Consider the following 26,105-nt stretch of genomic DNA (forward strand, 5'->3'; position numbering starts at 1 on the left):
AACACTCCAAACAACACAGTTCTTTTATATGAAATAGATTTAATATACTTTTCAAATACATAATTACACACATACATATTATATATATATATACTGTTTATATTGCATTGCACCTCCATTACACATGCTGCGCTTTGTTTTACTACTGGCCAGAATATAATTGTGGCAAACATACAGTATACAGCCAGGTGTGTCTCAGCTCGTGGGTGCAACAGGTCATTGCAGGAACCTCACCTTAAAATATTTTTTTCTTTACATCAACATGAGGAAAATAAACTGGAAAACCGATAAAATATTTAGAAAATAAAGCTTTTCCTACAGTTGAAACCGTGATTACTGTGTGTTCACCTGCAGAAACAACTTATCATATTGCTAAAACATTTTCACACTCTTCTAGAGTTTGTTTTCTTTAAAATACTCAGTAATAAGCAACGTCACAAAAGAATCTAGTGACAAATGTACAAATAACCAGGTAGATATGGACTTCCTCAAAGTATAGAGTAATGTCTTTAATGTTGGCTGCTTATTGATCACTGACTCCTCCACAGAAAATAGTCTTTTTCAGCTACATAAGCTTGCCAATATGGCTGCCAGTCTCTGTGTGAGTCAATGCTGAGGCATGTTCAACAGCACAACTTCCACATTCTGTGTCATTTGTTGTAGGTCGTCCAGTCTTTTTCAGTACGGTGCAGAATACGACTTTTCCTAATTGAAGCCAGTCCTTGTTTGGCAAAGTTGGTCACATCCTGATTTGTTGTTGCAGTATTTCACATCCTTCACAGTTTCCCATGGCCGCTCACGTCCACAGACATACAGCGACACTGTTTGACCCTCTGCACCTTACGGTGTCTGAAAGGTGGCTGCAGGTCCGGGCAGTCCAGCTGCACTGTGAGCTGTGTGATGCGGTGTGGCCTGCAGAAGGAGCAGGACTGGAATGGTTCCTGGGCCTTGTTGTGACTTTTCCTTCCAGAGCCTGAGGCATGGCCTCGACTTTGGCCCTGACCCGAACTGGGGCCCATGTGGCGGGGGATGTAGAAGGAGTTACACTGACCGTAGCAGAAACGGTTGACCACAGTGCGGCTGCGGCAACCTTCCTCGCTGACTGTCTGACGGAGGGGCTGTGTCTTGCACCAGTCTCTGCGGAGGTAGCGTCGCTCTGTCACCACTAGTGCTTCTCTGCTAGAGGAGAGCACCTCTGGTTTCTGGTGCAATAACCTGTGGTGACGTTCTGAGGACAGGTTTCCTTTGGTCTTGTACGGGGAGGGGATGGATCCCTGAGGACGGGACTTTTTGGCCTCTGCGGTGATGCAGAGCACACCAGCTAGGATGACCGGGATGGTAATTTTCCACAGCATTCTACAAAAAGAGAGGGACACATCAGTATTCATTACATTTTTATACACAAGAGATGGTTTCTGTAGAATAAAACATCTGCTGTGGCAGGAACAGAATCGGAGAACCCTGAAGCCGCTGTAACAAAAAAATCTGACAGCATGTGATGATGCATGACAGTCCCACAACTGCTGACATGATATTAATATTGCCAATCATGTTTTCAATTGCCTTAATGTGCATTTATGTCCAACCTGCTCGCAGTGGAGCCCTCCAGGCATCATTGAGGAAATGAATCCATCACCGGGGCCTCCATTTGTCAGCAACTCTGTGTCATTACTTCTATTTGCTTTCCTCTCGGCTACGCAACTCTTCCAAAAATAAACAAAGGCCTGCCATCAAAGGATTCACTTAAACACCCATAACGAGAAGGGGAAGTTGATTTTATTGGTCCCGTCGCCGGGTAAAATAATTAGGGCTTTGCTTACTTTAGTCATGAACTATGCCGCAGATATGTAAACAGGCATTAGAGAGGCCCATCTGCATGTTATTAGGGGAAGAGATGGGGGACGGTACAGTGCCCTCTGGGAGTCCACTCCTTTTCTCTTTGCTGATATACAAGCTGAACTGAGAATGACCCACAGTGTCCATTATCACCATGGCGTCCTCTGTATCACGTTAGTACTAGAAACGGTGTCATCTCGAGAAATCACTCCACCACCTCGGTTCAGGATGGAGTAATCACCCCTGTGCACGCTGTCAGCTTTCCTGCCAGTACATTTTTGACCATCACTCAAGCATCTTTTCAGCAGATGTTGCTCTTGACAAGCATCGCATGACATCAAGTCCGAGAATCTGACTGAGAACCAAACTGCCTCAAGGCCACTGGCTGCTGCTATTCACAGGCGCTTCTTTTTGCTGTGCAAAATTTCTATGTTGCCTTTCTTCCTCTTCTGGACGTCCAACTCACTCCGACATGGAACAAATGACTTTATCATAATCCACTCTGTTCTCTGCCTCCCTTTTTTCTGCCCTTGACCCCGAGGTCATGGCAGCTCTGTCCGAAACTAACACTCACGTCTGTATATCACTATCCAGGCAGCAGTAGCCTTAAGCTAGACAGCAGCTGTTTGTCCATCCAGCAGAGAAGTACCAGACTCTTTCTCGAGGACACAAAGAGCGAATTTAGGTTACAAAAACACATATCTGCTCTATTTTGCTGTTGTTTTTGTGCATATGTAGTCTCTTAAATCAGTGTTTTTATTTCTTCATTTTCTTCAATGAGATCAAACCCCACCAGGAAGAAAGTATTTCAGATTTTATGAAGTCACTGCCAAGAAATCAGGTTTAAATCTTCTGGACATGCAGTTAGGTTAATTGCTGATCTTTGGTATTTCCTATCTGAGGATATCCAAAAAAATTCAACTGTGAAATAAAAAAATCTATTGTTTTGATGTTTTCACACCACACAGTTCCTTCAATATCTCAAAGCACAGTGAGAAATTTTCTAATGGCAGTCAGACAGACAAAAGTTGAAATTGCTCCTTATGTTATCATGGACATCAATGGCTTAATATTAATGATTAAAGCTTTGTTGTAATAGGGTATAATCTTTATGATAATATCAATGACTAAAGCTGGTCTTTGTTGTAATAGGGTATAATCTTTATGATAATATCAATGACTAAAGCTGCTCTTTGTTGTAATAGGGTATAACCTTTATGATAATATCAATGATTAAAGCTGGTCTCTGTTGTAATAGGGTATAACCTTTATGATAATATCAATGATTAAAGCTGCTCTTTGTTGTAATAGGGTATAACCTTTATGATAATATCAATGATTAAAGCTGGTCTCTGTTGTAATAGGGTATAACCTTTATGATAATATCAATGATTAAAGCTGGTCTCTGTTGTAATAGGGTATAACCTTTATGATAATATCAATGATTAAAGCTGGTCTTTGTTGTAATAGGGTATAACCTTTATGATAATATCAATGATTAAAGCTGGTCTTTGTTGTAATAGGGTATAATCTTTTTGATAATATCAATGGCTAAAGCTGGTCTTTGTTGTAATAGGGTATAATCTTTATGATAATATCAATGACTAAAGCTGCTCTTTGTTGTAATAGGGTATAATCTTTATGATAATATCAATGGCTAAAGCTGGTCTTTGTTGTAATAGGGTATAATCTTTATGATAATATCAATGACTAAAGCTGCTCTTTGTTGTAATAGGGTATAATCTTTATGATAATATCAATGATTAAAGCTGGTCTCTGTTGCAATAGGGTTTAATCTTTATGATAATATCAATGATTAAAGCTGGTCTCTGTTGCAATAGGGTATAATCTTTATGATAATATCAATGATTAAAGCTGGTCTTTGTTGTAATAGGGTATAATCTTTATGATAATATCAATGATTAAAGCTGGTCTTTGTTGTAATAGGGTATAATCTTTATGATAATATCAATGATTAAAGCTGGTCTTTGTTGTAATAGGGTATAATCTTTATGATAATATCAATGATTAAAGCTGGTCTCTGTTGTAATAGGGTATAATCTTTATGATAATATTAATAATTAAAGCTGGTCTTTATTATAATATGGGATAGTTGTGTTTATAATAATAATTAACACTGATTCTTATGTAGGCTACAACAGAGAGTACGGTCTAGAACTGCTTGTTGAAAAATGTTTGACATAATTTTAGTTATGAATTGGCACTATACAAACAAAGATTGATTGACTTATAAGTTATAAAAGCAAACATGCCCAGAAGGGACAAGATTGACTATTTCTATATAATTGTTTTCATGCCTTTAAATACTGCCAGGGGTTAGTACAACCCTCAAATTCCACATATCCCGCCTGTTGCTCCAGCCAATGGTTTGAACCCTTGCCCACTGGTTAGTTTCTGGAGTGATGTGCAGCAGAGACCTGAGCATCTGGAGACAGGACCACTATGAGTTTGTGCTTGAAAAGTATGTAAAAAACACATTACTTTGCTGTTTGCTGTAGTCAAAGTATGCTCAAAAGTTAAACAGTTTGTGTGTGATCTTATTTAAAAGCCTGCAGTTTCCAGTTAGTTAACTTTTCTTCATCTTTGTTACCTTTGTGACCCACTGACTCAGTGATGACCTCTGTCTTATGCCACGGGATGAGATGTAATGTTGATTAGTGATAAGATATAGTTACCTGGCACCAGTGGTGGGAAAAGTACAGAACTATTGTACTCAAGTAAAAGTACAGTTACTCGGGTTTGAATTTACTTAAGTAGAAGTAAAAACATCGGTCTATAAATCTACTCAAAAAAAATTAAAAAGCATTTAACTTAAAGTTTACTTTAAGTACTAAGCACAGAGGAGCTACTAAGGATTTGTACAGTGAAATATAATCTTTCCTTACTGGCAAGAATAACAAGAAAATACATCTCCAACCATGCTTTTCAGGTAGTCATACCTCTATGATGAAGTCAAATACACGGCAAAATTGACAGTTATTCAAACTCATATAGTTAAATTTAACAATTAAAAAGTGTATTTGCTAGCCCACACCACATATAGTTAAACATTTTTAAATGTTAAATATTTCATGATGTGACAGAGTTGCATTAACTCTTGAAAATCTGATGAGGTGGGTCTCCTCTGGCAAGAACAAAGCAGAGTCAACCTCATTTCAAGGAAATGCACAGTAATGAACAATGCCCTCTTCAGGATCACATTAAGTCACAGACCCTAAATCAGTGGATGACTTCCCTTATGGTACAAATAATAAAATAACTATGGTCAACTAGAGGCATGACCAAGAGAATGCCAGCAGGAATCTCTATAGCAGGCAACATCAAAATCAGCTCAACACAGATACATACATCTAAACACTCTGCCCAAGGGCATGATGGGGAACTCCTCCCACACATCTCCCAGATTTGAAATCGCTGTGAGCAGTGTTTAGGGGAATTGACTCTACAGGTACACTGGTGGATCAACACTGCCAAATAACTCCAACACTGAAGACAATTTCACCCAGAATGGAGTTAAAATTATACTATGGGAGTTAAAATCTTGGCTCTGAGATTTCAACACCCCAGTTTTTCCTGTGTCCAACAGCTGTTTTGGGATGTGAGGTGGAATCATTCTCTCTCTATGTGCTACTGTGTAGTCAACAGAGGTGGAAAAAGTACAGGAGTATTGTACTCAAGTAAAAGTACAGCTACTCTGGTAATAACCTACTTAAGTAGAAGTAAGAGTGCTGATCTCAAAATGTGCTCTAAAAAGTACAAGTACCCCAAAACAACTGAATTACAGTATTCTGAGTAAATGTAAGTAGTGCAGTTGTATGAAAAAGTTTGGGCACCCCTGACAATTTCCATTATTTTCATTTATAAATCATTGGGTTTTTGAATCAGCAATTTCATTTTGATCTAGCAAATAACTGATGGACACAGTAATATGTCAGTAGTGAAATTGGGTTTATTGGATTTACAGAAAATGTGCAATATGCATCAAAACAAAATTAGACAGGTGCATAAATTTGGGCACCCTTGTCATTTTGTTGATTTGAATACCTGTAACTACTTAGTACTGATTAACTGGAACACAACACTGGTTTGGTGACCTCGTTAAGCCTTGAACTTCATAAACAGGTGCATCCAATCATGAGAAAAGGTATTTAATTGCAAGTTATTCTTCTCTTTGACTATCCTCTGAAGAGTGGCAACATGGGGGCCTCAAAACAACTCTCAAATGACCTGAAAACAAAGATTGTTCAATATTATAGCATAGGGGAAGGCTACAAAAGCTATCTCAGAGATTTCAGCTGTCAGCTTCCACTGTGAGGAACATAGTGAGGAAATGGAAGACCACAGGCACAGTTCTTGTTAAGGCCAGAAGTGGCAGGCCAAGAAGTCCCAGTCCCCAGACCTGAATATCACTGAAAATCTGTGGGATGAATTGAAGCGGGCTGTCCATGCTCGGCAACCATCAAATCTAACTGAACTGGAGATGTTTTGTAAGGAGGAATGGTCTAAAATAACTTCATCCAGAATCCAGACACTCATTAGAGGCTATAGGAAGGCCTAGAGGCTGTTATTTTTGCTAAAGAAGGCGCTACTAAATATTGATGTGATTTTTCTGTTGGGGTGCCCAAATTTATGCACCTGTCTAATTTTGTTTTGATGCATATTGCATGTTTTCTGTAAATCCAATAAACCTCATTTCACTACTGACATATTACTGTGTCCATCAGTTATTTGCTAGACCAAAATGAAATTGCTGATCCAAACACCCAATGATTTATAAATGAAAATAATGGAAATTGTCAGGGGTGCCCAAACTTTCTCATACAACTGTAACTTTCCACCCTGCCTGGCATGAATCTCTCTCTGATCTATTTCCTAAGCAGAGCAGCAGTGTTCATTTTAGCAGCTATTTCAAATTTAGTCTAAGTATTTAGATTAACATATCTTTTAGTTTTAGTCACATTCTAGTCATTTTTAGCATATAGTTTTTGCTAATAATTGAAGTTTAAGTCAACAAAAACTCAAAAATATCTTGGTCCACTTTTCGTCCATAAAAAGTCATTTATTTAAGTCATTACTTTTATTCAAGGCATTTATTTTCATTGAACTAATTGAATCAGCCGATTTGTAAAACGAATACTCATGTTAATGCACTATAGACACTTTAATTGATTTAAGATATACTGATAAAAAAAGTGACGTACCGACCTACCTTGCACTATGGAGATATATCATGGTTTTTTTTATTTCTAGCAGTCCAGCACGAACATGTTAGTCTAGTTTTAGTCCCCAAAGATCCTTTGATAGTTAGTCTTTGTCTAGTCTTCCTTGTGGAAAAAAAGGCAAATGACTAACATTTTTGGCTGACCGCTGGGGTCAGCCCTACTCATGGGTCTCTGTATGTGAGTGAGTGACTGACTGACTAGACTTTCAGAGCCGCACATACAATTGCACTCAGAGCAGGGTTTTGTTGTACTCAAAGCCATCTGTAATGGTTACCTCCACTGTGGTGATGATCTTGGATATAGCTTTACAGCCAGTTTTACTAGAACTTGACCATGTTTCTGTATGAAATGAAGGATAAAACACTAAAAGCTTTTCATGTTGTTAAAGATATTTTGCTCTTCTGCCGACCTGATTTGGCATGAGTTTGTGATAGTTATGGGAAAGGGGTTGGTTGTGTGAGTGGTTGTATACAATACTCTTTTGTCTTGCTCTGATTGGCTCATCATGAATGTGACAGGCCATTCCTCCATTTTTTGAGAAGTCCTGCCCTTCTGGAAACGTTTTCCATGGGAGCTTTCCCAGATTAATGTGAAATATCTTCTCGAATAAATATATGAAACAGTCTATCTTGCGTGTCAGGTTAGCTATTTGCTGCAGACAGGGCTTTATGTTTTAAACTTTTGGGATCCTTCAATTCTCAACCCACAGACATAAGGGACAGCACAATTACACACCCCGAAAACCAATCACTCTGCCAAAACACACAATTCAATCAGGCATTTCAACAGGCCTCCCAGCTGCGGTCACCCATTTTCTAGGTCTTGTTAGGATAAATAATGTACACTGCAGAAAAGACCATAGTGGCGCTATCAGGATGCACCAGTGATGGACAGTAACTTACTGTGTGGGAATGCACTGATTGAATAACAGGGAGCATTTGTTCCTTAGTGCATCTTGTGAAATTTGGGGGTAACGCCAAAACAATTCATAGCATGATCATTCCTTTTTAACATTGACCCCAGAAAATATTTCAAAGACTAGGGATTCTGATCATTTTTAAGGAAGCAGAATGAGATTTTTAAATTAGAAAAGAAGATATGCAGCAATACAGAAGTCTATTACCTTCGGGGGTCTCCAGAAACAACATGAGCAAAAGTTACTCCAAAGAGCTTTAAGCAGGATAGACGCTGCTGTTCAGTATTTCCTCTGGAAGCATGCATTTTCGCATGCACTCGAAAGCCAGCACACACGCCCACACACACCCGTCATAAAGGTTAGAATAACTAAACCTAAGACTCCCGCTGGGTTCTTCCACCACCTACTGCATCAGGGGAGCCATAACCCCACTCAATCTCTCCGTGATCTACCTTCCATGTCCAACACAGTCTCATTTGTCTTTAGCTTCTCTCTCTCTCTCTCTCTCTGTTCCTGCTGTCTGTATGTTTAAATGCATGAACCTCCCTGCTCTGAGGAACAGGCCCTGCTTCTGTGTGCAGCCTCTTGTTCTTCTGTTTTCCTTCTTCTCCCGCTATCCATCGCTTAAAGAGGCACCCTGAGCTACAGTCTGCAAACCTCTAGAGACCTTTGAGGGATGACCTGACGGAGTGTGTACATAGGACATGACAGATGGCCCATACAGGCAGCAGCAGCGCTCCTACTCCACTCCCAAACGCGGTGTAAGTATGATAGTGGCGGCCCTGCCAAACTATCCTCATCAATCTCCACTACAGGACAAATTGTGGGTTTGGGATAGGGATTCAGGGGCTTTAGAGGGAGTAAAAAAGGTAGATGGGTGGGCAGTTAGTGGTTGGGGATGGGAGATAGAAGGAAAACTCTGTGGACATGGTGGTGTTTGGGACATATGACCTACAGGGAAACAAAGCCAACACCACTGTAACTGTATGTCTCTCCACAAGCTCTCAGTCTCTCCCCATCTGTCTCTCTTTGTCACTCTATCTGTCTTTCTCTCCTCGGCTAATCATAGAAGAGTCCCGGAGACGGAAGGAGACTGTGGTTTTGTGCATTAATGCAACAGAGACAAAAACCAAAGCAGGACCACTCTGTCTCGCTGCTACATGCTAATATTGTCCACAAACAAGGCTTTATGTTTTACAAGAACCACAAATACTTGAGGGAAACGCTTCGCTGAACTGTGGCAGACCTTGGTTCCAAAATTCAGGCCTCTAATGAAATTACAAATACCAGTGAGACTGCAGAGCTAGAAACAAGGCATTCTGTGAAAAACAACTATAATAGTCAGGATTGCTGAAGCAATAAACAGCACGCTGGCAAAACAGGCTTCCTTACAGTTCATTTAAAGCACTTTAAAGGATGTATGAATTCATTATTCAACATTAAACTGTCATTAACCACATAGCCAATTGTTTGATGAAAAAACTGTTTATGAATTAAGTTTCAAAATGGGAACAAAATAAGCAGTAATCTCTGGTCTGACATGCTGTGGGGGTGTCTATTTAAATATGCTGAAATTGACTCACTCACAGGAAGGACACGCCCCTCTCGAGTGTCAAAAACTGCAATTAAAGACTGTATATTATAATAGAGAGAGCAATAATTGTCAGGGAGTGAAGCCAAAATATTCTGCTGACTGGCAAAACTATAGGTCATAAACTCCACCTCCTCCATGTAAACAGATGGGACACATGTCAAACTTTACAGTTAAAATTAGGGCTGTCAAAGTTAATGCGTTAATATTGTGTTAACTCAAATTACTTTTAACGCCGCCAATGTTTTTGTCGCACGATTAATGCATGCACGTTCTGTGTGACCCTTGACCCATCCCATAGTTTGCCAGATCAGGAAGCGGCGCCATCATGATGCAGTGCAAGCAAGCAGAAATGGATAAAGGACAGAGACTTTTGAATGGCAGGTTTAGCTTTCAGGTCATGCCAGATAAGACTGAAGTTATCTGCTCCTACTATCGACATGAACTGAGTTACCAGGAGTTTGTGGAGTCTTAAATAGCCCGTACCACTCTCTGGCCGAGCATACCGCAATGCAAAGAGCCGCCCCCTTAGCCATGCTGCACAACGGAGACACTCAGACAACTCTACAAGCAAGGATGGAGTCGCTATCTGGCATACCGGGCACTTCCCGGTGGGTCGACTCACTTTAGGGCCAGCATGATTTACTCATTTATTTATATCTGCTATGAACCGGTGTTCTGACATATTTTGCTTCCTTGTCAGATTTTGCTACCTATCGACTACCCCTATGGACTACCCTAACCCTAACCCTTCCGGGCATGACGCTGATGGCGCATGGGCAGAACTACAAAGTAGCAATTTTTGATGGGTAGGAAAAAATGGCAGAACACCGGCTCTACAGCTGTGCTGACCCTTTATATTGACAGTTGACTGGTCCGATCATGTCTCCTAGAGGTCCCCCTCTCCCATCCCCACTCAGCTCCTGCTTGAAAGTGCAAGTATTCTGAGAAAACTAAACTTACTAAAACGATCGATTGAAACTGTAAATAAACGCCAAATTAAAATAAACAACTGTCAATCAAGATGCTGCAAAAGTGTCAAAGACTCTGCAGTCCCAATAGGAGATGGTCTGATGCATGGTGTGTGTCCAGCCACATCATGAGAAGGTGTAGGAGGAGACAGAGCAGGAGAGGCTGGTGTGTGACAGGGGAGCAGAGGTGTTACAGGTGAGCCTGAGAGTAAACCAGTGAATGAGCTCTGTAGAGCATCACAATATAAGCTAAAAGCATTATTAGACTGTGGGTGACCCCATCTATTCATGAAGAAAAAAATGTTTGAGATTAAATCTGTAGCTCTTCTATGATCTGAAGAATGAAAAGATGGTTATATCATCTTACTACACCTTAAAAGTTCTCCATTGAGACTTCTTTTACTTTGTGTTGATGAGTTTTGAAAAGCAGCTTCAAATATGTGTTTATTGACATCATTCAAGTAAATTTACTGGACTGATGACAGTAATTCCTTACTGTCAGCATTTATTTTACATTTGGGCATTTTTAATTTGAAAATAAAATTATGATACTTTTTTTCAGTAATTACTTGCTTTTTCACCTGAGTAGGGCAGATGTGTCTACCTTACTCACCTCTGACCACATCAGAACAGTCAGACACCATTAGATGTGTCTGTGCCTTACTGCTGAGCTCTCAGCAGAGACCTGACTTCTCTCATAGTCTGTAGTGTAATTCTCTAACTGTATTTAGTCTCTCTTTTTTATATCATCCTTTTGTGAGTCCTCTTGGTGTAAAGGGATGTTTCTGTGAGCCTTTATTTCCCTCATGTGAGGATGAAATTCTCTGCTTTAGAGTGAAGGATCAGGGATGATCTCTGAGTGAGTTAAACTTAACTGACCGTGCTCTTTATGTACATGTGTGATGATGAGATCTGTGGTTCTGTGTTAATCTGCTGAGAACAACAGAGGAGTTAACTTATAGAAGTCTGAAGTTAGACTCTACATTGTGGTATTATTTAGTAATGTTACATTAAGGTCAGTATCTCCATCTGTTGTCTTTGTTGGGCTTGAGTTTGCCATGTTATGCTCTCAGCAGATTTTTGGAGCATTCAGTATCTTTGAGCTTAGTCTACAGAATGTTTTGGACTTTATCTGCTGCTGTTTTGGGTTGTTGACCTGAACAAACATTTGCATAAAGAAAGTATTTTTGTCCATTCATGTTGATAGGGGTATTTAAATCTTGAGAAATAGTCCTGTAAGGTACATTTAGAACAGACAAAAAAGGTGTGATTAATTTGCGATTAATCTCAAGTTAACTATGAAACTTGGGAGATTAATCCCGATTAAAAACTTTCATCTATTGACAGCCCTAAATAAAATACATATATATTTTTTATTCTACAACCCAGACTCTGTCCTGAAAGTAGTAAGATGTAGACTGTCTTTGTCTGAGGATGTAGACTGTCTTTGTCTGAGGATGTAGACTGTCTTTGTCTGAGGATGTAGACTGTCTTTGTCAGAGGATGTAGACTGTCTTTGTCAGAGGATGTAGACTGTTTTTGTCTGAGGATGTAGACTGTCTTTGTCTGAGGATGTAGACTGTCTTTGTCAGAGGATGTAGACTGTCTTTGTCAGAGCATGTAGACTGTCTTTGTCAGAGCATGTAGACTGTCTTTGTCAGAGGATGTAGACTGTTTTTGTTAGAGGATGTAGACTGTCTTTGTAAGAGCATGTAGACTGTCTTTGTCAGAGCATGTAGACTGTCTTTGTCAGAGGATGTAGACTGTTTTTGTTAGAGGATGTAGACTGTCTTTGTCTGAGGATGTAGACTGTCTTTGTCAGAGCATGTAGACTGTCTTTGTCCAAGGATGTAGAATGTCTTTGTCAGAGCATGTAGACTGTCTTTGTCTGAGGATGTAGACTGTCTTTGTCAGAGCATGTAGACTGTCTTTGTTAGAGCATGTAGATTGTCTTTGTCTGAGGATGTAGACTGTCTTTGTCTGAGGATGAAGACTGTCTTTGTCTGAGGATGTAGACTGTCTTTGTCTGAGGATGTAGACTGTCTTTGTCTGAGGATGTAGACTGTCTTTGTCCGAGGATGTAGACTGTCTTTGTCTGAGGCTGTAGACTGTCTTCGTTAGAGGATGTAGACTGTCTTTGTCAGAGCATGTAGACTGTCTTTGTAAGAGCATGTAGACTGTCTTTGTCAGAGCATGTAGACTGTCTTTGTCAGAGGATGTAGACTGTCTTTGTTAGAGGATGTAGACTGTCTTCGTTAGAGGATGTAGACTGTCTTTGTCAGAGCATGTAGACTGTCTTTGTAAGAGCATGTAGACTGTCTTTGTCAGAGCATGTAGACTGTCTTTGTCAGAGGATGTAGACTGTCTTTGTTAGAGGATGTAGACTGTTTTTGTTAGAGGATGTAGACTGTCTTTGTCTGAGGATGTAGACTGTCTTTGTCAGAGCATGTAGACTGTCTTTGTCCAAGGATGTAGACTGTCTTTGTAAGAGCATGTAGACTGTCTTTGTCAGAGCATGTAGACTGTCTTTGTCAGAGGATGTAGACTGTTTTTGTTAGAGGATGTAGACTGTCTTTGTCTGAGGATGTAGACTGTCTTTGTCAGAGCATGTAGACTGTCTTTGTCCAAGGATGTAGAATGTCTTTGTCTGAGGATGTAGACTGTCTTTGTTAGAGGATGTAGACTGTCTTTGTCTGAGGATGTAGACTGTCTTTGTTAGAGGATGTAGACTGTCTTTGTTAGAGGATGTAGACTGTCTTTGTTAGAGGATGTAGACTGTCTTTGTTAGAGCATGTAGACTGTCTTTGTCTGAGGATGTAGACTGTCTTTGTCTGAGGATGTAGACCAGGGTTCCCCAGTTAGTTTTTTTCTGGGGGCCAAAATTTGTCAAGGACAGAAAGCCGAGGGCCAGACATGATTTCTAGAATGTTCACATCTATATATATATACATACACTCACAGAGAGAGAGAGAGAGAGAGAGAGAGAGAGGGAGAGAGTGTATGGGTTAATTAGCTACACTTTAGACAGGATTTATTTGCAAGTAAATCTAAACAGGTCAGTCATAAATATGCTGTCCTTGTATCAGGTGGGAATTTTTACCCAATCTTAATGTTTTTAAGACCCACTGATGCTACAAGACTGGAATAGTCATTATTAACATTTATTCAGCATGACTGTTTATGGCTTTAAAATGGCAACCAGTTGTGCACAACATCTGATCAGACCCCGAGATTATTTCAGCCAACCTGGGATGAGTGCAGAGTCCAGAAAGAGTGTAAGTAACCAAATTTAGTGTAAATGTTGCGCCTTAAGCGTTTCTACGGATATAGCCTTTTGTAATGGTTAATTTAGTAAGTTTTGTATTGATTTAAGCTGAGGTTACTTTACTTCCTGTTTAACAGTAGCAGACTTTTACTTTGAAAGCGCCAGAAAGGAAGTGACTAAAGTAACACACTGTAACTTGACTACAGTGAGAAAAGTTAGCGGAGCAACGTAAACAAAGAGAGCTAAGGTAGAAAGTTAAAAACTAGCACACCCTGTGCAGGCATTAAGCTCTTACGGTGAATTTTTATGCTTTTGGGACTTCTGCAACTACAGTTTGTTGACTTTGTCAAGTTAAAATAAACCATGAAAACCATCAGGGTTAGGGGTTAGGGTCGAAACGAGAGGGACAAGAGTCAACCGTCATTCACTCAGGAGAGTTGCTACAGAGAGTGAGAGTGGGATCCTACTGAGATGTTTCCCTGCATGCTGCTCTATTACTGCTCAAAGAGCTATAAACCCTCACCTACTGAGTGAAAACTTGACTTCTAAGCACATGTCTGAGCCACAACAGTCATTCTTCCACATGTCCGTTCTCTTTGAGCCCCCCTGACTTCCCTGCGCGTGTCATGAAGTGGCGCATCTCCCTGCGTAATTATGTCTGTGAGCCCTGCACCAAGACCAAAAATGCCGATCTCTCATGTCATAGGACAGCCTGTGTCCAGGTCAGGAATACAGCTTCAGTTATAAACAATTTGTTTTATTGTTATGAGAGTAATTTTTAACATTTTTTGACAAGACCTGGAGTTAAATACACGTAGGATTTATAAACTATGTCCCGTTCAAACGTTAGTGATCAAGACCATAATTGCAGGTCTTGTTGACATAAAATTAAATTGTATGTAAATAAATGAAGTTGATATTAGTTTGGCATTACAGATATTTTATAATGAGAGATTAAATCAGGCTGACAATGAACTGAATCCCCAAAGCGAGTCTGCGTTTGGAGCTGATGGACTGTTACTCAGGGAAAGTGTTTGCTTTCCTGTTTTAATCCCCCACAGGGATAGAAGTTTAGTTTTACAAGGCAAAAATGTCGCTAAGGCCTGAGATACAGAAAAACTAGTCAGAGGTGTGGGAAGGGCTGGACTCAGTGAGAGTCTGTGCAGCTGCACACAATGGTTAAATTCTTCATCTTCAACAAAATAATCAATATTTGACAATAAATACTTCTTCAGTCTTAAAAGTCATGCAGTCTGTATCAGCCTCTTTTTGGGCAGCATGTTTGCAGAGTTGAGGTGATGAAGTTGCGCTGCTGCCACTTTGCCCTGCGTCATTTTACGATGCTCCTCCCTGCTCTAAAGAGAGTTCAATGTACCATATCTAACTCATTTTTTGCATTGTATTACGACCTTTCTTTGCTATAATTATAGAAAGATCATGATAAATGAGAGAAATTTGTATTTTAAACACCTAAGAGGGTAAAAATTAAAAAGTAATATATTTTCTTAAATTTCCATCTTTTTTTCCAAATGTCTCGCGGGCCAGATGGGGATCGCTGATGTAGACTGTCCTTGTCTAAGGAAGCCCTTCCCTCACAGATTGTGTCTGATGGTTAGTGGGTTGAGGACTGGCCCGTGTCTCGACAGACAGCCAATCGAATCCTTCAGCTCAGCGCCGGTGAAATTTTTTGGGGTCAACCACTTGACTTTTTGTTCCATGACCCTCAGGATCTTTTAAGACATTCAAAATAACTGTCTTAATGCATCCAACCTCAGCAGCAATGGCGCATTGCGAGAGGCCTTGCTTATGCAGCTCAACAATCCGACCACGTTCAAAGACAGAAAGCTTTTTTGCCTTTCCCATCAGGAGGTCATGACAGTGTGAATACCTAACAGAAAATGACACTGAATCCACAATTTTGCTGTGGGAACAGCATGGTTTACCACTATTTTATTCGAGAAAAAGAGGCTAATGTCCTCTAGAGGCTGGTTCAGATCAAGTCACATATAATCAATGCAGTGAGTGATAATATTCAGCAGAGGAATGTCGACATTATCATGCCAAGAGGATTAGAGGTCACTGGTGCTAGCATAGCTAACGTTAGCCAGTCTACAAACCACCTTTGCACTATTATGGTGAGGTTGACTGTTGCAGTAATTGACCAAGGGATAATATTTTGTGTTAAAACTGATGGGAAATTATGCACCAAGGAAAATGTCTAAATATGAGTGGGGTTTTTATGACAGCAACAGAACACTGACTCCCAGCTGACAGTGGTCCTAATAATATCATTAGCAAATGTGAAGTAGCTAATGTTAGCTAATTAGCACTCACCAATACTTGGATGATGAATTTCTAGCCCTACACTGCCTGTATGAGAAGATGCTTAAATGTGATAGATGAAATCCTGCTAATGATTCAGCCAAATTTGGCAAACATTTAATACTCACATATATACCGCCACAAATATACTTGCATATGGCAACGTCATAACCAGGCCTTGTGGCGGCACTGTGCTGGGTCTTCTCTAAAGTCAAACTTTTAAAGATGCACTGCTGGTTGTAATGTGATCCAAAGTAATTTAATTAAAAAATATGATAATTCTTTCTGTGTGAAGATCAGCAATGAGAAATGATGAAGTTTAGTCTGTTAAGAATGGTTGCTGCATACTCCAGCGGCAAAGTCAAGCACAATTAAACTATCAACATTCAAAATTGTCTAAACCCCTTTTAATGTGAAATTTAGATGAAGTTAATCGCTGGTTGATTTAGGCTCTAAAGAAGTCTGTAAACTTTTACTAAATTTTCTGTGAATTGAGCTCGTAACATGACATAGCTCGTCATGTTTCCCGACACAAAAATAATAATTAAGCCTATCTTTATCTGTTTAAAAGCACACAGAATATTACTTCACATTCTTCTATACTATATGATGATACTGTGGATTAATATTTCTTAAATTTCCTTTTAATGATGGAGAACAAGAGTGTATAGGAGCAAGTATGCACACAGAGACAGAGAAAGGTTGTAACTCAGTTTACCTGTGAAGTTTCAAAAACATTGCTTCAACTATAAGTCACTTCCAACACCTCTGTAATCAATGTCATTTCCTTTTTTTAGACTGGAAGCATTTTGTTAAAAGTTTGAATGTTTTGAATGTTTGAAAACACTTGTAGAGGTGTGCGCTCTAGTTACTTATGTGCTGCTGGCAAATGCTTGTATAATGTCATATGCACCTGGCGATAATACTGTATAGCCCCCTAAAATTTGAGGAGAGTTTGACAACCGGCATATCAGATATCGTCATATCCACCCAACTTAAAGTGTTTCACAGAAGCTTTGAATGAAACTTGGGCTACGTTCATGCTGGAGGTGTAAATGCCGAAAGGCTCATTTATGCTCTGAAACACATGCAGATCGGATGGACCTTTCTGTACAAACTCCGCAATCACTTCATCCATTCTTGGTCTGTTCTCTCTATGCTTATGGATACGGATCAAAATTTGCAACACAGCCAATCGTTGGGGCAATTTTAAGCAATGCAGCCTATAGAGTGGTGCAGGAATGAGTCCTAAAAACACGGAAGTGAGTTAGCATTTTAGCACTTCCAGTTTCCTCGTCTGAAAGTCTTTGGGATTTTTGAATGAGTTTTCAGTTAATTGCCTGATAGAAGGTCTGTGGTGAACACAAGTTCAAGAGAGTTCAACGTTTTATCCTACAACATAAAATACATCTGAAATGTTCCCCACCTTTGAATTGTGTATCTTTTCACTACTTAATAAAGGTGGTTACTAAAAGACAGCTAACAAGAACTACAGCATTTGTCAAGAAGACTTTACGTCATCATCCGAAGCACGGCAACTGAGCCTGCCACTGAGCCTGGGTGATGAGGTTAAATTCAGTTGACTGTGTTGTAGTTAAATATAGCATGACTTTATTTTTTTACTTTTACCAGTTAGATTAACGAACCAGATATGATGCTTATACGATCAATTTATGATGATTATCTTTATGAACAAAACGTATAAGTTTCATAAACTTTTATTGGACACAGATTTTATTTTCAGTAATGATCTAAAAAAAAACATTGAAAAATCCCATGGTCTCGATGCCGAGGGAACCCATGCAACGCTAACATCCTGGTTTGCCTACAAAATTATGTCAGTGTGAAAAGGCAGAACTTAAATGAATTTTTTGAGGAAGTGTTGTCAAATATGGAGTGAGTTGGTAGATAATACAAACCAATCAATGATGTTAGCTCACCAGGGCACAAAGACAAAACAACAAGAGCACAGCTGAGCAAGGGACTGATCGTTGTTTCTTTTTTTTTTTTTTCAGTCTATGGGCGGGCCGTTAGGTTGATCCAAAGTTCGGTTGAGACCGCAATTTCAATATGGAAGCCTCCACAGATTGGCTTCTAGAGCCATTTGAGTCCGCCTATTGTAAGCAGATGACTGAGGTCACACGGGGTTTGTCCAATTCTTTCTACAGTCTATGACCCCAAAATAACAGAAACACATCAGTATGAGGGCAATGACAGCTGAAAAGTTCAAAATGCACAGATCTAGTTTCATATGTGCGTAAAGCATAAATGAGCCTTAATTCTAAACTTTGGATCAGATCTGATTTTTTTTTTTTTTTTTGGCTGTTCACACTGTGGTGAATCTAATAAGATCAGATTTAATATGACCTGTGCTGTTTACACTGTCAAAAAATCTGATATGAGTTTCATATATTAGCAAAAAAATCAGATTTGTGCCACTTTTAACTGCAGCGTGAACGTGTAGTTAGCTGAGAAAATCTTCAGCTGTGCTATTAATTCGTTTACATTTGGCTGTTTTGCTGTTACAGATTTGAATGATTCTTTCATGACTTCAAAATTAGTACACACAGATGTCCCTCCACTAAACCATGTGAAACATCTTCCCAGCCTGCCTTCAAAGGCAGGTTAAAACAAACAAAACCTGATGCCTCAATTATCAGTGCGTCAGAAAGTCTCACACACAGGCTGGTAAGTGCAGTTAATTACAGTAGAACTGCATTTAATTCACCGTGCAGCTCAAAAACCTCAATGGCACACACACACACAGGATACAGAGTGAGAGGGAAGAGAGGTAAATGAAATGTTTTCACTTGCAGCCAATTACACAAAGAGGAACCATGTCATTATCTGCATTTGCGGATTCTGTTTTCCCAAACTGTGCTTGGCTGTTGGCTCATTAACAGTTAGAGGGGGGGGGGGGGGGGGTTCCTTTTGGGGGCTTTTCTGTGTAAATGTGTCTAATGCCAACATGGCCAGGAGGCTGCTGAAGGCGGTTTGGGCAGCCATTTGTCACCACAATCCATCTTGATAATGACTAGCAGCCCATATATAATGCTCTGCGAGCTAAGTGCTGGCAAGAATGTGAGGCAACTCCTCCGCAGCAGAGACATTAAGTGCTTTAGTGGAAGATGAGGGCAATTAGAGATGTTATGATAGTACGACGTTTCTCATTTCAGATTAGGATGGCACTACTTAGAGACGGAGATTAACACCACTTTCCATTTGCACTTAGAGGGATTCGTTTTTTTAATTCCTATACAGTAAGTAACTTTATGGCGAAAACAACCTTATTTCATGCTTTGTTCCTCTATCAGCCCATTTCAGATATTTACTGATGCTGTATTACTTTTATATGTGAAATAAGCGGAACAGTTTTTCACAACACTTTACTTAAGGCTTTTCTATGGAAGCCCAAAGACACAAAGACACGCCATATGGATTTGTTTCACACATCCATCTGGAAAACCTTTAATACAAACCATTTGGGAAAGGGCAGAGGCTTTGAAAAAAAACTTGGTGTGATTGGATAAATAATCTGTCTGTCACATCTTTACATGCCAATCAGAGCAACAAAACATGTGATGTAGCCGCTATCGAGATGTGCGTGCACAGATACCGAGGAATAACACGAACCATGGCGACTATAGCCATGTCAGTACACGACTTTTGTCGTTTCTGAAAAGAAAACAACTCACTGCTTTTCTTTGTCCTTCTTTTAAAGAAGAAATGTCAAGTTCTGATAAAACTGGTGCTTTAGCGGCAACCACACTAAGCTCTTCCGCCATAATTGCATGGGCCTCTTGTTGCTGCTTGTTTACAAACGACTCCACTGCGCCTGAAAGTACTGCCCCTTGGCACTGATTAGTCCTGTCACTTTCTAACCGGGCCCAAAGGGTTCAGACGGGAGCTTTGCAAGATGGATTTGCCAGTGAAAAATAAGGAATCGGGTGTATCCATCTGCTTTGCAAGGTTGGTACGTAACCTAATGGGCTCTGATTTTGTAAGGAAGGATACATTACTGGTGATAGTGACCATTTTGACATCTTGCCAATTTGACAGGAAGTTGATGCAACTCTCATACCAAACACTTAGGCCATTTTATTCATCCTATTACTGAGCTGAATCTTTCAAACTCAAGTTTTGATAGTAATGCCTCAAAATGTAGTCACAAGACTGACATGTTTTATTAAAGGGCGCCTTAGTGTTGATGGCGAACATTTAGATATTTTGCCAGTTTCACAGGAAGTTGGCCTCTTTCTAATATGAAATATCGGATTTGCTTCAAATTTAAGTTAGTTCAGGGTTTGCCCCTCTATACATTCAAATGTTACTTTCATGTTTTTGCTGTTGTGCCAGCCTCTGTAAGATGCCAGTAGCACCTCTCATGTGATTTGTCCTATCTTCTTAGAATTTTACCTGATAAATATCAGTCATGCCCTCATCTTCTTGATAACAGCATCTTCCTTCATCATACTGCCCCCTGTTCACAGGCAGTACGGCCTCATACACAAATCACTATGCTTATTAGTTTGGATTAAATGACACTCCTGGAAGGATCTACATGATCTCTCTGCCGTGCTGCAGCACTGTGCAAGGGTTTGCTATCACCCTATTTACATATACGCATGGTTGTGCCACACCTTGATCTGCGATATGGTGTAGCTGGGTTCCGTTACAGTTTTAGCAAAAAATAAGCGATATGTCAAAAATTTTGACAAAGTACACTGTCGCTTTTAATGTGTTTCCGTTGACGAGTGTTTCGGTCATGAGCCTCGTAATTCTCATGAAATCTCATCTGCAAGTATCTACTGCAAGGAAGCTAGATGCTCAAACCTGCTGCGTGTTGGTACAGTTACGATTATATCTACTGCAGTTGCCTTGACAATTTGGAACAAAAGACAAAGGTAACGGATGATAGTTTTGAGGCAAAGTCCGTATGTATGGCAAAAGCCACGAGTGAGGGTATAAGTATGATGTTAAGTCCACACGGGCACAGACTTACCACACCATGTTGTCTCAGAGTGAACTGGTCATGTGACGCCGTACGTTACGTCCTGAGACCTGTGATGTATTTCTGTATCAAAATGTCTGATAAACCTCCTCACGAGAGCGTAAAAACTTTTTAGCTATATTTGAGAGGTTTTTCGAAATTCAGGTGTTTCCATTACCAGTTTTTATTGCACTGTTTAGTTTTTGCGAATTTCTAAAGGTAATGGAAATGCGGCCCTTTTGTGCTGCTTGCAGCCCTTGTTTTTTAACTGTCTTCCCACAAAACACACGTTTCACTTGTTTCCTCAAGATCTCCACTTTAGAATCAGAATCATCAGTACTTTATTAATCCTCTGGAATAAATTTGGCAAATGATTAATATCTTATTTGTGTTGTAATCTTGAGACAGCAACATTAGGTCCTCCTAGGGCTTCCATACTTTATTATCACTCTTTATCATTATTGATGTCTTGAGCATTTTTAGACATATTTGGTGTATTAGAAACTTTGCTATTCCTGCAAAAATTAAATCAAAGTTCTGTTGGCTTAAACTGTGTGTTGGCTGCACAGCATGAATTTCTAATGACCAGTGCGCCATCAGGTTGAGCGTGTAAAAGGGATTGAGAGTATTTTCTTGTAAGCTACGATATACTTACCAAGGAAGGTGAAAGAAAAAAAAAAAAAAGCTTAATTTTACCAGAAAACTTTCCCACAAACTGGTGAAAAATCCTGCCTTACTTTTAGCCATTTTAATCCGCTTTCCTCAAAAGTTTTCTTAGTACCTGTTCATGTGTGAACTTCACGTGTTAAGAGAGCCATTAAGGCTTCTATCAAACACCAGTTTTACTATCTTTAGAGGCTTATGATGAAGTGTTTTCTGTTGCTAAAGAAAGTGTAATGTGTCCATGTGCTAAATCCTCTTTGACATCAGAGAGGACTGTGCAAGGTGGTGCAGTCACCGTGGCTCTAAGCAGGATCAGAAGGCAAACTCCCCACTGCTCACTGCACGCATACTGGAGGAACACACGCACCCATGTTCACACACCCACTTGGAATCACATCAGTATACACATGACTACACAGATATAGATTAATGTTACATAAACTCAAGGAGATACACCTGTAGAGACGAAACAGAGAAAAAAGACAGCTTATTCTGTGCACATAACATGTAGGCTTACTTTAAATAACACAAAGGTTTCTTTTCAATTGAAAGTATCTTCTATATGCAGCACACAACATCCTGTCATCACTCACTAATTCTCTCACTCACAGCACTAATTCCCTTAAACCTCCAGCCACTAATTATAGTCATTTAGCACTTTATCCAGAACACCTAACAATACCTTAAAGGCGTATATTTTACAATTGGGTGGCCCCAGTGGGCTTCAAACCCTCGCTGCTGGTAGAAATACTAAATAGCTGTACAACTCTGGCTGGTAGAATTACATGGTTGTGTGCTTAGTCATTCAGAGAGTCACTGAGTCACTCAGCCTTTGTAGCTCTGTCAGAGCTCTCACTTGACATTTTTTGGAAGTGCTGGCGTGGGATATGTTGAGCCAGCACAGTTATCTGCACTAGCATCAATACATGTGAACAGTACATGGTACTTTTATGTGCATTATCATTTTTATTCTAACATACCCCACAAAAAAGTCTGTTTTTTAAGAATTACATGCCATTTTACTTGACAGTGTTGATAGATGAGATGAATATTTTTGGAGTCCAGTGGCGTATTGATGCTATTTTGCTTTGTGAGATGTTTCAGATCCAAATACATACATTTAGAACTAGATCATAATATTGAGAATTGTTGGACATTTTGCGCAATACTTAAAAAGTTCCTGGTACTAACTAAACTTAAGAGAGTAAAATGGCAAATAAAGTGGCAAATAAATGTTTGCTTTTTGAAGTGTCTGAAATCAAATGAAATTAACTTAGAAATGGATCAAACTTCTCATAGCACTGTTTTACAATATTTGGTTACTTTAAAAAGTTCATGGTACTAACTGAACCATTTTACATTTCTGAGTAGTTTAATTTAAGTGTTACAGGTTTGAAGTGGCAATTAGATATCTGTCTGCTTTTTAAAGTGTCTAAAATCAATTGACATTCATATAAAAATTGGTCCAACCTATTTTAACACTTTTTGCCATATAAAAAAAAACATACTTTAAAAGTTCTTGGTGCTGACTAAACTTGACATTTCTGGGTAATTTAATAAAAGTGTTACTTGGTTAAATGGTGAATAAAGTGGCAGATATTTCTCAGCTTTTTAAAGTGTCTAAAATCAATTGACCATTCTTTAGAAATTGGTCTGCCTTATTTTAACACTTTTTGCCATAGTTAGAATTCTGAAAAAATTCTCGGCACTAACTAAACTGTTAAAAATTTCCAGGTATTTAAATCAAAGTGCGGCCAGATTTATTGGTGAATAAAGACAACTTGCTTTTTAAAAAGTCTAAAATCAATTGGCATTACTTTAGAAATGGGTCACACTTCTTGTAACACTTGCAATATTTTGGGAATCTTTAAAATGTTCTTGGCACTAACTGAACTGTTAAACATTTCTAGATACTTTAATTAAAGTGTAACAGTGTTAAATGCCCAATCAAGTGGCAAATAGGTGATTGTCTGCTTTTTAAAGTGCCCTAAATCAATTGACATTAAATAAAAAACAGTTCAACTTCTTCTAACACTTTTTTACCTCACTTAAAAAGTTCTTGACATTATTAAGACTGTGAATGGTTCCTGGTTTCTTAGTTTAAGTGTGAAGGTATACAATGGCCATTAAAGTGGCAAATTTTATCATTCTGCTCCATGAAGTATCTCAATTGATGTTAGGGCTATACTTCTTTTAACAGCAGTTGCTATTTAGCAATCCTTAAAAAGTTTTGGATCCTGATAAAACTTTTTAGTTTTAGTAGGAAGTGGTTAACTGGATGTTATCACAGAAAAAAATAAAATCTGGTTTATGTACCTCTCACCACAATGTGAAGCAGGACAGTTGCACGTCGAAGATGCAGTCAAGGGTGGTCATCCACCTTCAGTGGTCCTTGCGTCCGCTTCCAGGATTCGGTTTCCATGGCAACATAATCTGTAGTATCCTCAGGCTCCTTGTCCTTGCTCCTCTTTTTTTTTTTTTTTTTTTTTTTTACCCGTGACCAGGGAAGATTCAAAGTCAGACACGCTCAATTTTCCATTTCCCCAAACCGAATGTAACCCTTTCTTACTTTGAATCAGTCAAACTTTCTCCTTTCAGTCTCTGCCTTTAAGTCTCAAGGTTCCAGTCACAGTTAACACATATCTTCGTGCTGCGGAGACTGTGTGTAGTCTGTCTTTGAAAGGGTTTGAGTCACAGTAGAGCCTGCCTTAGTTTGAATCCCCACCACCCCCTTCCCTCCTCAAGACTGGGAGGGTTTCTCCTATTGGTCCTGGTCATTGTGGGAATCAAACCAAGCTTTACTTCTTTCATTTAAAAGCTCTTTCCCTCTGAGTCTGCCTCTGTCTGACTATTTATATTTTTACTTTTATGTCGTCTTTGCCAAACCTGTGTAGGTGACAGCTTCTTTTGGCCCATTTGGTAAATTTTCCATGTTTGACATTTACATTTCCAGGAAGCTGGTGACATTCTGCTTTAATTGACAGTTAAGACCAAAACTATGAAGCAACAACAATGTCCTACAAAGCCCTCAGTCATCCTCTCTCATTGGCACTGTGTGACCACATCATATCACAACCCCTACTCCCCTATTCATAAATCATCCTATGTGTCTACACTTACAGAGAGCTTTGAAAAATGCCACAACTCACATTCCTGGATGCAGCAGAAACAATACTGTTTGTCTGTTTTGTGGCTCGTGTTGAGCTGACCACTGGGCACAGACACTGAACTGTCTGAGTACAACTTCTGGCATCAAAGAGCTGAAACATCAACAGACACTGCAAAACCTCACATTGGGTCTGTACAATAACCCCTTCATCATACAAGAGGATGATGACACTTTTGCATGACAAGACTTCATTTGTCCGCAGAGAACCTTGGTGCGTTTTACTGATCTGTGCTGGCTGCTCAAGGAGACAGAATTCTGCTAGGAAATGATTTAACACCATCTAGTGGTCAAAAGGAGAAGTACAACATTCAAGAAAGTAGAATTTTCAAGCCACTACAGTATAACCAGGACCTGTTGTTAAAAGATCAAATCTGGATTTGGATGATCCTGTTTTGGATATCCACAAGGGAAACCAAATCCAAATGAAGTAAAACTTCCTGAAAGTTGCATTAATCAAATGTTTTATATCAACAACTATTTGATGGAGTGTTTTGTAGAGTCAAATCCCCTAATCATCTTTCCCCCTATGCCACTGTAGCAATACAGTCAAATTTAGTTCAGAATATTCTCTAAAATGTCTGAAGTGTTAACATTGACAAAAATGTTTGTTTGACCCAATTAAAGGTTTTGAATACAACATGCTGAGGGTTATTTAGCATATCACTGGAGTTGGGCCAATACTGCATATTTCCAATTGTTATTATTTTATTATTTTTTACTAATCAGTGCTATTGGTCATCCTTTTTATCTGTCAGTGGGTTTAAACAAATTTAAAGCAATAAAAAGTGTCTTAACCATAATGTGACCACACAGTGTAAAAATATTTGAAAAATACTTGTTTTTTTTTATTTCCTGAAAAGTAGTGATTTTTGAGATACAATGTTTTTGCCCAATGCAAGCAATATGTCAAATGTAACCTGAATAAATATATCCAAGTAATACCTGTCTAGAAAAAGAGGGAGGTCAAACTTCTTCTGGGTTTATTGTTACTAGCTCTGTGTTCACACTTATGGGAGAGTAAGGCCTTCATCTCAAGTTCTTCTCTTAGGCTCAAATGTGTTTCATAACTGGGGTTTCTGAGTTTTCCTGCCCAGTCATTAGTTCTGCCACCACATGGGTGAAGAAACAGCCCTGTCCAC

At 39.3% G+C, this 26,105-nt stretch overlaps 1 protein-coding gene across 1 annotated transcript; it reads right to left on the minus strand.

The window, feature by feature from the left end:
* Positions 1–77: 77 nt before the first annotated feature.
* On the minus strand, positions 78–24,474 carry grem2a (gremlin 2, DAN family BMP antagonist a). Its single transcript, XM_041789943.1, has 2 exons — positions 24,114–24,474; positions 78–1,356 (listed from the first exon to the last, which is right to left on the minus strand). The coding sequence occupies exon 2, from the start codon at positions 1,353–1,355 to the stop codon at positions 777–779; it is 579 nt and encodes a 192-aa protein (XP_041645877.1). The 5' UTR covers position 1,356; positions 24,114–24,474; the 3' UTR covers positions 78–776.
* Positions 24,475–26,105: the final 1,631 nt, after the last annotated feature.

This window comes from Cheilinus undulatus, linkage group 6 (genome assembly GCF_018320785.1).
Source record: "Cheilinus undulatus linkage group 6, ASM1832078v1, whole genome shotgun sequence".
NCBI lineage: Eukaryota > Metazoa > Chordata > Actinopteri > Labriformes > Labridae > Cheilinus > Cheilinus undulatus.